Raw genomic sequence first — 16,516 nt, forward strand, 5'->3', positions numbered from 1 at the left:
TTGCAGCATAGGTATTAGGATTGACTGAACGGGCAAATCAAATAATTGCGGACATACCCCACTGGAGATGCCCAATCTCATCTGATCTTGGAAGCCAAGCAGTGGAGGGCCGGGTCAGTACTTGGATGGGAGACCACCTTGGAACACCCTGGTACTGCAAAAAATTCTTCTGCCCGATCTAGAGTCACCCTCAAAAAATACCATTTGGCATTCGGTTCTGTATGGCCTATGATTTAATTTTCTGCATTAAAATAATCCTCAATGGATATCTGCAGAACAAATGATGGTCATATACTACACAAAGAAGTTATTGTGATCATGTGATAGTAAACTTAACTGCCCATAGATTTGGATTTTCGGCATTTACTGTGGTATTTAAAACCACAAGAATTATACTTAATTCAGTATTATATTTTCGCGTAGCTATACTATTCACGTATAATTTACTTCTATAATTACTTTTTAATAATGAGTTAATAAAGTTATGTTTTATCAGTATTGATTACTATATACCTAATCCTCTGAATTAGAGTGCTCCCACACAAGAGTCTAGTTCCCAACTTTTTAGTGTTGGCTTTTCTTGCTTGATATTTTTTGACTCTAGGGAGTACCACTGATAGCAACACATATATGCAAAAGGATTATCAATCCACATGCACAAGGTTGCTATATCTAGAAGCAATTTAGCGTCATAAATCAGTTTTTCAGAGGACATTAATAGCTTATTATGAGACTAGTGCGGCCCCAAAAAAAATAAGAATTTACTTACCGATAATTCTATTTCTCGGAGTCCGTAGTGGATGCTGGGGTTCCTGAAAGGACCATGGGGAATAGCGGCTCCGCAGGAGACAGGGCACAAAAAGTAAAGCTTTAGGATCAGGTGGTGTGCACTGGCTCCTCCCCCTATGACCCCCCTCCAAGCCTCAGTTAGGATACTGTGCCCGGACGAGCGTACACAATAAGGAAGGATTTTGAATCCCGGGTAAGACTCATACCAGCCACACCAATCACACTGTACAACCTGTGATCTGAACCCAGTTAACAGTATGATAACAGCGGAGCCTCTGAAAAGATGGCTCACAACAATAATAACCCGATTTTTGTAACTATGTACAAGTAATGCAGATAATCCGCACTTGGGATGGGCGCCAAGCATCCACTACGGACTCCGAGAAATAGAATTATCGGTAAGTAAATTCTTATTTTCTCTATCGTCCTAGTGGATGCTGGGGTTCCTGAAAGGACCATGGGGAATAGCGGCTCCGCAGGAGACAGGGCACAAAAAGTAAAGCTTTAGGATCAGGTGGTGTGCACTGGCTCCTCCCCCTATGACCCTCCTCCAAGCCTCAGTTAGATTTTTGTGCCCGGCCGAGAAGGGTGCAATCTAGGTGGCTCTCCTAAAGAGCTGCTTAGAAAAGTTTAGCTTAGGTTTTTTATTTTACAGTGAGTCCTGCTGGCAACAGGATCACTGCAACGAGGGACTTAGGGGAGAAGAAGTGAACTCACCTGCGTGCAGGATGGATTGGCTTCTTTGGCTACTGGACATTAGCTCCAGAGGGACGATCACAGGTACAGCCTGGATGGTCACCGGAGCCTCGCCGCCGGCCCCCTTGCAGATGCTGAAAAGAGAAGAAGGTCCAGAATCGGCGGCAGAAGACTCCTCAGTGCACAATGCACAAGGTTGCTATATCTAGAAGCAATTTAGCGTCATAAATCAGTTTTTCAGAGGACATTAATAGCTTATTATGAGACTAGTGCGGCCCCAAAAAAACTCTTTTCCAAATCATTTGGCAGTGTGAAAGCCTCAGACCCGGTATATTCAACACTGGAATCTGAAAAAAGGAGGTGATAGGCCGTCTCCCCGCATGATGTCACCAGCCTGAACCCGGAAACAACAGGCAGCACTTTGTAAACAGTGGGTGAGCTTTTATACAGCATTCAAGTGCTTTTAAAATATGGCAACCTGGCGTGATAACGAAGTTAGGGAGTTGTTGATGATTAGAGGGGAGGCTGAAATTGCCAAGCAAAATACAGGCACTGTAAAGGATGCAATAACCTATAAAAACACAGCTGAGACTCTCACAAAGTCTCTACAGACATGTGCTCTGTCAGCCATTATTGCTGCACTGCTCAGAGCACTCCCCAGCCTCTCCTTTCATTATGAAACGTCATATGTGAGACAGAAAAGTCCATTTAAAGTGACATCACAGTTTTAAATGGGTGAACCGGTTCAGTGTAAAAGGCACCAACCCGGGAATAACCTGGTAATAACCCGGTTCCAAAATGCGATGTGAAAGGGGTATAGCTTGTTCAGACCCGGGTCGGACGCGTGTTCAAAAGCAGTGTCCTTACCAGGTTTGCAATGTAAAAACGGTATGAGTTTGTTCCGTGTTAAGAAAACTGTCTGCTGTGACGCAGCGTCCTCTAGAGGGAGTTTTAGCACGTCCCGTATAGCCAGAATGAGGGGTCAATACCCTGAGCAGAAGGGGAATCATCATCAGAGTCTGAGAGTAAAGCAGGTAACCCACGCTTTTGTGGTCCTGATCTAGAGAGGAGGGGCTGTGGAGCATCTGCCCATGAGCCTGCTGCAGTTGTTGAGTTTTCTGAGTATTAGCAGTGAGCCGAGATGACATATCTGACATCATGGATTTTGTGGCACCTAGCCAGGAAGGCTCTATAACACCCCCCCCCTCCCTCCCCTCACTGTGTTGTGAGACTAGCTGCATTGTTCACATGGTATGGAACCAGATGTAGAGGGAGAGAAACTGGTGTGACATACACTGCATAATTGGTGTTTTACCATGTTTACAGTAAACAACACTTATATACACTACACACAGACAAGTAATACAATAGCAAGCCTGACTTATTGTATGTGAGAGGTAGACAGAGAGAAGGGAACAGCACAACCAAGCTAAACAGCCCCAGTGAGGCTGCAAGCTGATATATCACTGTGTAACATCGGAGTATTTGTCCACAGATTGTGTACAATAATAATAATTTTATTTATATAGCGCTCTTTCTCCAAACAGGACTCAAGGCGCTTTACAGACATCAAAACAATAAACATAATACAGAAGATTAATACAGCAATACACAGGCCACAGACATAAAAATGAAAACCTAGAATGCATAGAGTAATCATAATGCAGGATTGGTGTAGGCATTTTGGGTAATAACTTCCATGGGCTGTGTGTACCAGGTGCGGCAGCCATCTTGGGCGCACTGCGTAGGATTACCCTGGGTGGAATAGTCCACCCCTAGAAGAGATGACACAAAATGGGGGTGATTGCAGCGTCCTAACGTACAGAGTAGGGTACCAACAAAACTATCAGGTCTATGTATTTTCATCCCATCCACAAGCGTACTAGATGAGGCAGCCATGTTGGGCGCACTACGGAGGTTACACTGGGAGGTAAGCCATACATGGGCCCAAAGCATACATGGGAGAACGGGCACTAGTGTAGTCGTATGATATAACCTGTATGAACAATCCACGTGAGGCACATCCTGCCCGCAGAGGAACCATCAGAGGCCCACTGGGGTGCACTGTGTTAGATGCTGCTGGCAGGGTGTGCAATCAGTGGAGGTACACCTCACAAGAATGCCATACGGTGGGGTGGAAGTATGCAGAAGTTTTTATTTTAAAGAAAGTACATGGTGAGATCACCTTTGCCGGTAAACAACGAAAAGAGGGGGGGGGGGGGATGAGAATGTGGGGAGCACACCAAAATCCAATGAAAACAACCCTGCTGGGAGTGACCTTGGTGCCCCCCCGCCCCCCCCCCTAGTGCTCTCTGCTCACCTTGAGGGGTAGGCCTGTAAGGCACTACTGATGTTCTCTGCCAGAGGGTTAGTGGGCATGGTCCTGCTGATTTCACTGCAGAGGTTTGGTGAGTAAACATAATATTCAAGTCAGATTGCTTAGATTTTAAGCATGGATCTCTCCATGAGTACCCCCCCTCAGATTGCAGTAAAAAGATTACAGAGTAAGATATGAACATACATTTAGTATAGAAATGGGTTGCAGAGCTTCAGATTGCAATAAGGAGATTACATGGTAAAATATGAACATACCTGAGGATGAGAAGAAAAGGGAGATGGTTAAGTCCAGACCAATGCAGGATAACTGTTTTTTTAACTGTTAATTTTCTAAATGCCTAGACATAGGAACGTTTTGAATATTGGAACGCACAGCTGACACGCACAGCTGTGCATGGTTGAAGCTACACTCAGATATACTATGGTAAATTGCGGCTTACCCCTTTGCTACACCTCTGTACCAGTTTTCCTGCGTATCCTAAGTGTCTGGAGGAGCTGTGTGTGCGCCTGCTGCTGCAGCTGTAAGCAGAGGAAGGCACCAAAACGCCGCAAGTCCAACTCTGAGTAAGCTTTGCCCCCTGTGATGGCGCCGGAGCTTCAGTTATATTTATACTGGCAAAGTCTCCCTAGAATTGTAAAACATCACAGCAAGTGCTAGTTTTCACTACTGCTGCCAGTGTACACAGGGGGCTATAGCGGGTCCCCCCCAGGAGGGTCCCGTACACCGCCCCTGCGTTTTTGACGTACCAAGAACATGGGGACTCCCCTAGCAGGGCCCCTGGTTTGTACTTATCACTGTCGTCACCTTCATGCTACTGTTAGGGGTGTGCTGCTATTGTGACCGCTAAGGCGCAGTGCCCTGCTGTACAAGAACCTCTCAGGGCGGTGGTACTGCAGCGGGGAAACGGTTCTGACACCTTACAGAAGCCGGTGACCGTCCCCACCCCTAACTCCCACGGTGCAGGTATGCTGTTGTCCAAACAGCATACCGAAAATAATAAAGTTTTAAAAGAAACTGAAGAAAACTCTCTGGAGCTCCAGAGTGTGCATCCTCTCCTGAGGGCACTTTTTTTAAACTGTCTATGGGAGGGGGCATAGAGGGGAGGAGTCAACACACTCAGTTGAAGAAATTTAAAGTGCACCAGCTCCTTTGGACCCCATCTATACCCCATCGTACTAAGTTGTCCCCAATATCCCTTTTGGGCGCTAGAGAAAAACACGCTAATCAGTCATTAGTGCAGCATAATTGTTCACATTTGCAAAAAATGCAGACAACCACTAGTAAATATTAAGCCCTTATTTACAGCACAACGTTCAATGTTTATTTCTATAGTTTATAGCTTAAGAATTGTGTCGTAAAAAATGACCACATTCACTGTTCACTGCTGTTATTTATTAAATTACAATAATTTCAAAATTACATTTCTAGAGCAAGAAAAGTGTGGAGAGAAACGTTACTTTGTATATATGGGACATAACAAATTGCATTGATTAACTACAATTTAGTCTGTGTCATATAAGATTATGGGGCAGATGCATTAACCTGAGAAGGCATAAGGAACTAATAAACCAGTGGTAAATGCAAGGTGATAAATACACCAGCCAATCAGCTCCAATATGTAAATGAACAGTTAGGAGCCGATTGGCTGGTGTGTTTATCACCTTGCACTTATCACTGGTTTATCACTTCCTTATGCTGTTTCCAGGCTTAATACATCTGCCCCATTGTGACAAAGTGGTGGTGCAACTTCTAGGCAAAAATGTAATACTATGAGATACTGTAAATGTAATTTAACTTATTTACAGGAAGTCTGTACTTACAGCTGCTTGGGGTAGTGTAGCTGGACAGAGCCACTTGTCAAGAAGAAGATCCCGGGTCTTGCTCACCTTCAGGTTGTTCACGTCTGATATCTGCTTTGCTACTGTGTGTATGTCTAGGGGGGAAAAAAAAAAAAAAATAATAATAATAATTATATAAAACCAAAGAGCATAGAAATAATAAGATTTTAAACCTACCGGTAAATCTTTTTCTCCTAGTCCGTAGAGGATGCTGGGGACTCCGTAAGGACCATGGGGTATAGACGGGCTCCGCAGGAGACATGGGCATTATAAATAACTTTAGAATGGGTGTGCACTGGCTCCTCCCTCTATGCCCCTCCTCCAGACCTCAGTTAGAGAAACTGTGCCCAGAGGAGACGGACAGTACGAGGAAAGGATTTTGGTAACCTAAGGGCAAGATTCATACCAGCCCACACCATATAACCTGGAATATACGCAACCAGTTAACAGTATGAACAAACAGTATCAGTCAGCGACTGATCTTAACTGTAACATAACCCTTATGTAAGCATTATATACAAGTCATGCAGAAATATGTCCGCACTGGGACGGGCGCCCAGCATCCTCTACGGACTAGGAGAAAAAGATTTACCGGTAGGTTTAAAATCTTATTTTCTCTTACGTCCTAGAGGATGCTGGGGACTCCGTAATGACCATGGGGATTATACCAAAGCTCCAAACCGGGCGGGAGAGTGTGGATGACTCTGCAGCACCGATTGAGCATGAGGTCCTCATCAGCCAGGGTATCAAACTTGTAGAATTTAGCAAAAGTGTTTGAACCCGACCAAGTAGCTGCTCAGCAAAGCTGTAAAGCCGAGACGCCTCGGGCAGCCGCCCAAGAAGAGCCCACCTTCCTAGTGGAATGGGCCATTACCGAATTTGGTACCGGCAATCCAGCCGTAGAATGAGCCTGCTGAATCGTGTTGCAGATCCAGCGAGCAATAGTCTGCTTAGAAGCAGGAGCGCCAACCTTGTTGGCTGCATAGAGGATAAACAGAGCTTCTGTTTTCCTAATTCGAGCCGTCCTGGCTACTTAAATCTTTAAGGCCCTGACTACCATCAAGGGATTTGGAATCCTCCAAATCTCCCGTAGCCACAGGCACCACAATAGGTTGGTTCATATGAAACGATGACACCACCTTAAGCAAAAATTGAGGACGAGTCCGCAACTCTGCTCTATCCACATGGAAAATGAGATAGGGGCTCTTATGAGACAAGGCTGCCAATTCGGACACCCGCCTTGCAGATGCCAAGGCCAACAACATGACCACCTTCCAAGTGAGAAATTTTAACAATTGTTTGAAGAGGCTCAAACCAGTGAGATTTTAGGAACTGTAACACCACGTTAAGGTCCCATGGTGCCACTGTGGGCACAAATGAAGGCTGAATGTGTAGCACTCCCTTTACAAAAGTCTGGACTTCTGGGAGATAAGCCAATTCTTTCTGGAAGAATATAGAAAGGGTCGAAATCTGTACCTTAATGGAGCCCAACTTTAGGCCCATATCCACTCAAGTCTGTCGAAAGTGGAGAAACCGGGCCAAGTGGAAGTCTTCCGTAGGAGCATTCTTGGCTTCACTCCAAGAAACATACTTCCTCCAGATACGGTGATAATGTTTCACCGTCACCTCCTTCCTAGCTTTTATCAGAGTAGGGATGACTTCCTCCGGAATACCCTTCCCAGCTAGGATTTGGCGTTCAACCGCCATGCCGTCAAACGTAACCGCGGTAAGTCTTGGAACACGCAGGGCCCCTGCTGTAACATGTCCTCTCTGAGAGAAAGAGGCCATGGATCTTCTGTGAGAAGCTCCTGAAGATCTGAATACCAGGCCTTTCGAGGCTAATCTGGAACAATGAGTATTGTCTGCACTCTTTTTCGCCTTATGATTCTCAGTATCTATAAGATGAGAGGAAGAAGAGGGAACACATAGACCGACTGAAACACCCATGGTGTCACGAGAGCGTCCACCGCTACTGCCTGAGGGTCCCTTGACCTGGCACAATACCTCCGAAGCTTCTTGTTGTGGCGTGACGTCATCATGTCTATTTCAGGAAGTCCCCAAAGACTCATCTCTGCAAAAACTTCTTGATGAAGTCCCCACTCTCCTGGATGGAGATCGTGTCTGCTGAGGAAGTCTGCTTCCCAGTTGTCCACTCCCGGAATGAATACCGCTGACAGAGCGTTTACGTGATTTTCTGCCCAGCGCAGAATCCTGGTGACTTCCGCCATTGCCACTCTGCTCCTTGTCCCGCCTTGGCGGTATACATGAGCCACGGCTGTGACGTTGTCTGATTGAATCAGAAACGGTAGGTCGCGAAGAATATTCTCCGCTTGTCGTAGGCCGTTGTATATGGCCCTCAATTCCAGTATGTTGATGTGCAGACAAGCCTCCTGGCTTGACTACAGTCCCTGAAAATTTCTTCCTTGTGTGACTGCTCCCCAACCTCGGAGGCTTGCGTCCGTGGTAATCAGAACCCAGTCCTGAATGCCGAACCTGCGACCCTCTAGAAGGTGAGCACTCTGGAGCCACCACAGGAGAGACACCCTGGCCCTGGGGGACAGAGTTATTTTCTGATGTATTTGAAGGTGTGACCCGGACCACTTGTCCAGAAGGTCCCACTGAAAAGTCCTCGCATGAAACCTGCCGAAGGGAATGGCCTCGTTGGTTGCCACCATTTCCCAAGTACTCGAGTGCACTGATGGACTGACACTCTTTTCGGTTTCAACAAGTCTCTTACCATGTTCTGGAGTTCCTGGGCTTTTTCCCTCGGGAGAAAAACCCTCTTTTGTTCTGTGTCCAGAATCATGCCTAAGAAAGAAAGCCGAGTCGTTGGGAACTACTACGACTTTGGTAGATTTAGAATCCATCCATGTTGCTGTAGCACTCCCAGGGAGAGCGACACGCTTTTCTGCAGCTGTTCCTTTGATCTCGCTTTTATCAGGAGATCGTCCAAGTACGGGATAATTGTGACTCCTTGCCTGCGTAGGAGCACCATCACTTCCGCCATTACCTTGGTGAACACCCTCGGGGCCGTGGAAAGCCCAAACGGCAACGTCTGAAACTGGTAATGACAGTCCTGTACAGCGAATTTCAGGTATGCCTGATGAGGAGGATATATGGGGAAGTGAAGGTATGCATCCTTTATGTCCAATGACACCATAAAAATCCCCTCCTGCCAGGCTGGAGATGACTGCCCTGAGCGATTCCATCTTGAACTTGAACCTTATTAAGAACAGGTTCAGGGATTTTAGATTTAGAATGGGTCTGACCGAGCCATCCGGTTTCGGGACCACAAATAGGGTTGAATAGTACCCTTTCCCCTGTTGTGTTAGGGGAACCTTGATAATCACTTGCTGTTGACACAGCTTTTGAATTGCAGCTAAAATTATCTCCCTCTCTGGGGGAGAAGCTGGTAAAGCCGATTTGAAGAATCGACGAGGAGACACGTCTTCGAATTCCAGCTTGTAGCCCTGGGATACAATTTCCATCGCCCAAGGATCCACGTCCGACTGAACCCAGACGTGGCTGAAGAGTCGAAGACGTACTCCCACCGGTGCGGCCTCCCTCAGTGGAGACCCAGCGTCATGCGGTGGATTTAGTAGAAGCCAGGGGGGACTTCTGTTCCTGGGAACTGGCCGTAGCAGGCATTCTTTTCCCTCTACCCTTACCTCTGGCGAGGAAGGAAGAGCCCCGACCTCTTCTGGACTTATGCGACCGAAAGGACTGCATATGATACTGAGGAGTCATCTTTTGTTGTAGGGGAACATAAGGCAAAAAGGTAGATTTACCCGCGGTAGCTGTGGAAACTAGGTCCGCGAGACCTTCCCCAAATAAAACCTCACCCTCGTAAGGTAAAACTTCCATATGCCTCTTTGAGTCGGCATCACCCGTACATTGGCGGGTCCACAGTGCTCGCCTAGCCCGCCTTCGCGTTGGCCCTTGACCCTAGTAGTCAGACGTCTCTCTGAGCGTCTCTCATATATAAGACTGCGTCCTTGATGTGACCTAAGGTCAACAAAATGGTATCCCTATCTAGGGTGCCAAGATCAGCTGACAAGGTATCTGTCCAAGCTGCTACCGCGCTACAGACCCAAGCCGATGCTATAGCCGGTCTGAGTAACGCACAGGTATGTGTATAAATTGATTTTAAAGTAGTTTCCTGTCTGCGATCAGCAGGATCTTTAAGAGCTGCCGTGTCTGGGGACGGTAGCGCCACCTTTTTGGATAAGCGCGTCAAAGCTTTGTCCACCCTGGGCGAGGATTCCCACCGTACCCTGTCCTGTGCCGGGAAAGGATACGCCATAAGAACCCTTTGGGAATCTGCAGTTTTTTGTCTGGAGTTTCCCAAGCTTTTTCAAATAACGCATTAAGCTCATGAGATGGGGGAAATGTTACCTCAGGTTTCTTTTCCTTAAACATGTGTACCCTCGTGTCAGGGACAGAGGGGTCATCAGATATATGCAAAACATCTTTTATTGCAATAATCATATAATGAATACTTTTGGTCACCCTTGGGTGTAGCCTTGCATCATCGTAGTCGACACTGGAGTAAGAATCCGTGTCGGTATCAGTGTCTGCTAATTGGGATAGGGGACGTTTTTGAGACCCAGAAGGGCCCTGTGACACCGTCAACGCCATTGATTGACTCCCCGTATTATCCCTGGACTCTGCTTTGTCCAATCTCTTATGTAACAAGATCACATTTGCATTTAAAACATTCCACATGTCCAACCAATCAGGTGTCGGCGTTGCCGACGGAGACACCATAATGATCTGCTCCACCACCTCTCTAGAAGAGCCTTCCGCCTCAGACATGCCGACACCCCCCCCACACACACACACAGGGATTGTATGTATGTATGTATGTATATGTATATATATATATATATATATATATATATAGAGAGAGAGACAGTTCCCCCAATAAAGCCCTTTGGAGAGACAGAGAGAGAGTATGCCAGCACACACTCAGCGCCAATAACACTGGAAACAAAATTCCCAGATAAACAGTGCTTTTATATAATCATATAGATAAATCTATACACTCACTGCGCCTTACAAGTGCCCCCCCCCCCCCTCTTTTTTGCCCTCTGTCACCGTGTTCAGCAGGGGAGAGTCCGGGGAGCCAGCTTCTGCAGTGTGCTGTGGAAGAAAATGGCGCTGGTTAGTGCTGTGAGATCAAGCTCCGCCCCCTCAGCGGCAGGCTTCGTTCCCGCTCAAATTTATAGTGGCGGGGGATTACAAAATATATTGCCTCCACAGCCTATATATTCCTGTGAGCCAGTCCTAGAGGTTTATTGCTGCCCAGGGCGCCCCCCCTGCGCCCTGCACCCATCAATGCCTGCAGTGTGTGTAGTGTGTGGGAGCAATGGCCTCATAGAAGATCTGAAGTCTTCAGCCGCCTTTTGAAGTCTTCTTTCTTCGTATACTCACCTGGCTTCTATCTTCCGGCTCTGCGAGGACGGCGGCGCGGCTCCGGGACGAACGGCGAGGGTGAGACCTGCGTTCCGACTCCCTCTGGAGCTAATGGTGTCCAGTAGCCTACGAAGCAGAGCCTATCATTTAAGTAGGTCTGCTTCTCTCTCCTCAATCCCACGACGCAGGGAGCCTGTTGCCAGCAGTGCTCCCTGAAAATAAAAAACTTAACAAAATTCTTTTGCAGAGAAACTCAGGAGAGCTCCCCTGTAATGCACCCAGTCTCCTCTGGGCACAGGATCTAACTGAGGTCTGGAGGAGGGGCATAGAGGGAGGAGCTAGTGCACACCCATTCTAAAGTTCTTTATAGTGCCCATGTCTCCTGCAGAGCCCGTCTATACCCCATGGTCCTTACGGAGTCCTCAGCATCCTCTAGGACAGAGGTTCTCAAACTTGGTCCTCGGGGGCACACACAGTGCATGTTTTGCAGGTAACTCAGCAGGTGCACAGGTGTATTAATTACTCACTGACATTTTAAAAGGTCCACAGGTGGAGCTAATTATTTCACTTGCGATTCTGTGTGGAGACCTGCAAAACATGCACCGTGTGTGCCCCCGAGGACAGAGTTTGAGAACCTCTGCTCTAGGACATAAGAGAAAAATTAATTGCCAAGTATGGAAAATTAGGTTTGTATTCTGAATGAAAAATAATTCAATAAAGAAACAGCAGTGAAATTTTAACAAACACAAAACATTAAAAAATATTAACTAGTTTCCACTTTTAGTGCTACATTAAGCGTAAAACCCACTGCATGGACCATGTGCATAAAAGTAATTATAAGGCTGTCATGCTAGACAAGACAGGGCTTACTGCTCTTATTTGAACTGCGTTTTCAGTGGGTTTCAAATATAGGATTTGGTCACCTACCGGTAAATCCTTTTCTCGTAGTCCGTAGAGGATGCTGGGGTCCACATTAGTACCATGGGGTATAGACGGGTCCACCAGGAGCCATTGGCACTTTAAGAGTTTGAGTGTGTGGGCTGGCTCCTCCCTCTATGCCCCTCCTACCAGACTCAGTCTAGAAACTGTGCCCGAGGAGACGGACATCTTCGAGAGAAGGATTTAACACAGATAGTGGCGAGATTCATACCGGCTCACGCATACAAAGCACATCAGGCTAACTATGGGGTATATTCAATTAGGGTCGGATCCATTCCGACATGCATTTGTTGGAATGGATCCGACAACCCCTATTCAAATCTCATCTCATTTTGACTTTTCAAGTGTCGAATTGAGATGAGGCACCCAGAGGAGGAGAGGGGGCAGACGGAGAAGAGCAGCGCTACAGGAGGATGTCACACAGCCGCCAGACCTCACGGCAGTGTCCACCCGGCTCCAGCAAGCGTGACCTAACTTGCTGGATCCGGGTGGACGCTGCTGTGGGCGCGCGGCTGTGAGACATCCTGCTGCAGTGCAGTGCTGTAGAGCTGATCTCCCCTGTATGCCCGCGGCTGTCCCCCATCTCCCCGCCCCCCCCCCCTCTTCCTCTCCTCCTCTAGGTCCCACATCTCAGTCCGACATTTTTTGATGTCAGACTGAGATGGTCGGAAACGGGGCCAAATCCTGTCAAATGTGGCCCCGTTTCACCCAAAAGTACGTGAATCAGCAGCTATGATGCAGATTCACGTACTATTTGACAAGTCGAATTCCACGACTTGTCGAATAAAAACTGCAGGGATTGAATAGGTCGAATTACGATTCGACCTTAAAAAGGTCGAAAACTGCAGTCTTTTCGACAGACGATATACCCCTTAGCCTGAAAACTCAGCAACCGCTGAAAACATTACCAAGTAACAATGCAGTACTTAACTAAAAACAAAGATGTACTGAGCCAGATAACAATTGCAGGAAAACAAAACGCTGGAAGGGCGCCCAGCATCCTCTACGGACTACAAGAAAAGTATTTACCGGTAGGTAACCAAAATCCCATTTTCTCTTACGTCCTAGAGCATGCTGGGGTCCACATTAGTACTATGGAGATGTACCAAAGCTCCCAGAACGGGAGGGAGAGCGCAGAGGCTCCTGCAAAACTGATTGACTGAACTTCAGATCATCAGAGGCCAAAGTACCGAACTTGTAAACGTGTTCGACCCAGACCAAGTTGTAGCTCGGCAAAGTTGGAACGCCGAGACACCCCGGGCAGCCGCCCAGGAAGACCCCACCTTACGAGTAGAGTGGGCCTTGACAGATGTAGGACACGGCAAGCCAGCCGTAGAATACGCATAGTCTGCTTAGAAGCAGGACACCCAATTTTCTTGGGATCATACAGGACAAACAGAGTCCGATTTCCTGTGAAGAGCAGTCCACTTCACATAGATTTTCAGAGCCCTTACAACATCCAAGGACTTTGATGAAATTGAGGAGTCAGTAGCCACTGGTACCACAACAGGTTGGTTGATATGAAATGCCGACACAACCTTCGGAAGAAACTGCTGACGGAGCTCAGTTCTATCTTCGTGGAAGATCAAGTATGGGCTTTTACAGGACAAAGCCCCCAACTCCGACACGTCTAGCAGAAGCTAAAGCCAACGTGACAGCCTTCCACATTAGAAACTTGGCCTCAACCTCCTGTAGAGGCTCGAACCAGTCAGATTGGAGGAACTGCAACACCACGTTAAGGTCACAAGGCGCTGTAGGCGGTACAAAGGGAGGTTGGATGTGCATAACTCCCTTCAAAAAGGTCTGAACCTCAGGGAGGGCAGCCAATTGTCTTTGGAAGAAAATGGATAGGGCCAAAATCTGGACCTTTACAGATCCCAACCTCAGGCCCATATCCACACCAGCTTGTAGGAAGAGGAGAAACCGTCCCAGTTGAAACTACACCGCAGGAAATTTCTTGGACTCACACCAAGATACATATTTTTTCCAAATTCGATGGTAATGTTTAGACATTACTCCTTTCCTAGCCTGTATAAGGGTAGGAATAACCTTGTTCGGAATGCCCTTCCGAGCTAGTATCATGCGTTCAACCTCCATGCTGTCAAACTTAGCCGCGGTAAGTCTTGATAGGCGAACGGCCCCTGCTGCAGCAGGTCCTCCCGAAGAGGAAGATGCCTCGGCTCTTCTTGCAGTAGATCCAGAAGATCCGCGTACCAAGACCTTCTTGGCCAGTCTGGAGCAATGAGGATCGCTTGAACCCTTGTTCTCCTATGAGTTTTAGAACTGAGTGGTAGTGGAGGAAACACGTACACCGACTGGAACACCCACTGAGACACTAGGGCGTCCACCGCCACTGCTTGCGGGTCCCTCGACCTGGAACAATACCGTTGAAGCTTCTTGTTGAGACGAGAGGCCATCATGTCGATCTGGGGTACGCCCCAAAGATCTGTTACTTCCTTGAACACCTCCGGATGGAGGTCCCACTCCCCTGGATGGAGATCGTGTCTGCTGAGGAAGTCCGCTTCCTAGTTGTCTACTCCCAGAATGAACGCGTGCTTTTCTGCCCAGAGGATGATTCTGGTTACCTCTGCCATTGCAGCTCTGCTCTTCGTTCCGCCCTGTCGGTTTATGTAAGCCACCGTTGTCACATTGTCCAACTGCACTTGAATGGCCCGATTTCTCAGAAGATGGGCCACTTGGAGAAGACCGTTGTAGACGGCTCTTAGTTCCAGAATGTTTATCGGCAGGCCGGCTTTCAGACTTGACCACATTCCTTGGAAGGTTTCCCCTTGAGTGACCCCAGAGACTTGCATCCGTGGTTAGAAGGATCCAGTCCTGATTCCCGAACCTGCGACCCTCCAGAAGGTGAGGTAATTGCAGCCACCAGAGGAGTGAAATCCTGGCCTTTGGCGACAGACGTCTTCTCTGGTGCATGTGTAGATGGGAACCAGACCACTTGTCCAGGAGATCCAGTTGGAAGGACCGAGCGTGAAACCTCCCGTACTGCAGAGCCTCGTAAGAGGCCACCATCTTCCCCAGAAGGCGAATGCACTGATGAACTGACTGGCTTCAGGACATCCCGGACCATCGTTTGAATCACCAATGCCTTTTCCTCTGGGAGAAACACCCTTAGCACCTCCGTGTCGAGGATCATTCCCAGAAAGGACAACCTCCTGGTTGGTTCCAATTGTGATTTTGGAAGATTCAGGATCCAACCATGTTCCCTGAGAAGTTGGGTCGTGAGTGTTATGGACCGTAACAGATTCTCCTTGCCTTCATCAGCAGATTGTCCAGATACGGAATTATGTTCACCCCCTGTCTGCGGAGGAGAATCATCATTTCCGCCATCACCTTGGTGAATACCCTCGGTGCTGTGGAGAGCCTGAAAGGGAGGGCCTGGAACTGAAAGTGACAGTCCAACAATGCGAATCGAAGATAAGCTTGATGCGGCAGCCCAATCGGAATGTGGAGGTACGCATCCTTGATATCCAGGGATACTAGGAATTCCCCCTCCTCCAGACCTGATATCACTGCCTTTAGAGACTCCATTTTGGACTTGAACTCCCTCAGAAAGAGGTTTAGTGATTTTAAGTACAGAATGGGCCTGACCGAACCATCCAGTTTCGGTACCACAAAAAGGTTCGAATAGTAACCTTTGTTTTGCATATGAGGAGGTACTGGCACAATAACCTGTGCCTCCACCAACTTCTGGACGGCTTCTTGCAGAACAGTCCTGTCTGCCAGCAGAGCTGGCAAGCCTGATCTGAAAAATCGGTGAGGAGGGAGATTTTGAAATTCCAGCCTGTACCCCTGGGACACAATCTCTTGCACCCAGGGGTCCAGGCCAGAGGACACCCAGATATGACTGAAATGTCTGAGTCTCGCTCCCACCGGCCCCATCTCCGGGGCGTGCAGTACACTGTCATGCGGAGGACTTTGGTGTACCTGAAGCAGGTTTCTGTTCCTGGGAACCTGAAGCCGCAGGTTTCTTGAACTTTGGCCGACCTCCCCGAAAGAAGGTGTTGGACGGCTTGGTCTTTCTGGGCTTGTTAGACCGAAAGGGCTGTGATGTAACTGAAGAAAAGGGTTTCTTCGGAACAGGTGTAGCTGAGGGAAGAAAGGGTGACTTACCAGCCGTAGCCGTGGAGATCCACGCATCTAACGCATCCCCAAAGATAGCCAGACCTGCGTGGGGTCTCCACACTTCTCCTGGATTCCGCGTCGGCAGACCACTGGCGCAACCACAGTCCAACGCGTTTCGCTGTATCCACAGCTTTATCAAGGTATGATAAAGCTGTGGATACAGCGAAACGCGTTGATTTACAGGAGCCGGGCACCACAGATTCTACTACCCAAACTTGGAATACGCCTAGAAGTCCATCTAACAAGCTTTCATGGGGAATTGGCAGATGTCCACAAAGGTACAAGAGACCCAGCTTTAAATAGGACTGACCTTCTGTCCGGAATCAAGCAAAGGTCTGTTTCCATAATCCATGTGGAC

At 47.8% G+C, this 16,516-nt stretch overlaps 1 protein-coding gene and 1 pseudogene across 3 annotated transcripts in view; one reads left to right on the forward strand and one right to left on the reverse strand.

Annotated features, from left to right (window-relative positions):
* Positions 1 to 16,516, reverse strand: part of KNTC1 (kinetochore associated 1) — a 736,750-nt gene that overhangs the window by 138,216 nt on the left and 582,018 nt on the right. For all 3 annotated transcript variants that reach the window (XM_063964446.1, XM_063964444.1, XM_063964445.1), the window contains one exon: positions 5,644 to 5,756. In XM_063964446.1, coding sequence (XP_063820516.1) covers positions 5,644 to 5,756 — 113 coding nt within the window. The remainder of the gene's footprint in view (positions 1 to 5,643; positions 5,757 to 16,516) is intronic.
* On the forward strand, positions 44 to 163 carry LOC134936408 (5S ribosomal RNA; annotated as a pseudogene).

Source organism: Pseudophryne corroboree, chromosome 1 (assembly GCF_028390025.1).
Source record: "Pseudophryne corroboree isolate aPseCor3 chromosome 1, aPseCor3.hap2, whole genome shotgun sequence".
NCBI lineage: Eukaryota > Metazoa > Chordata > Amphibia > Anura > Myobatrachidae > Pseudophryne > Pseudophryne corroboree.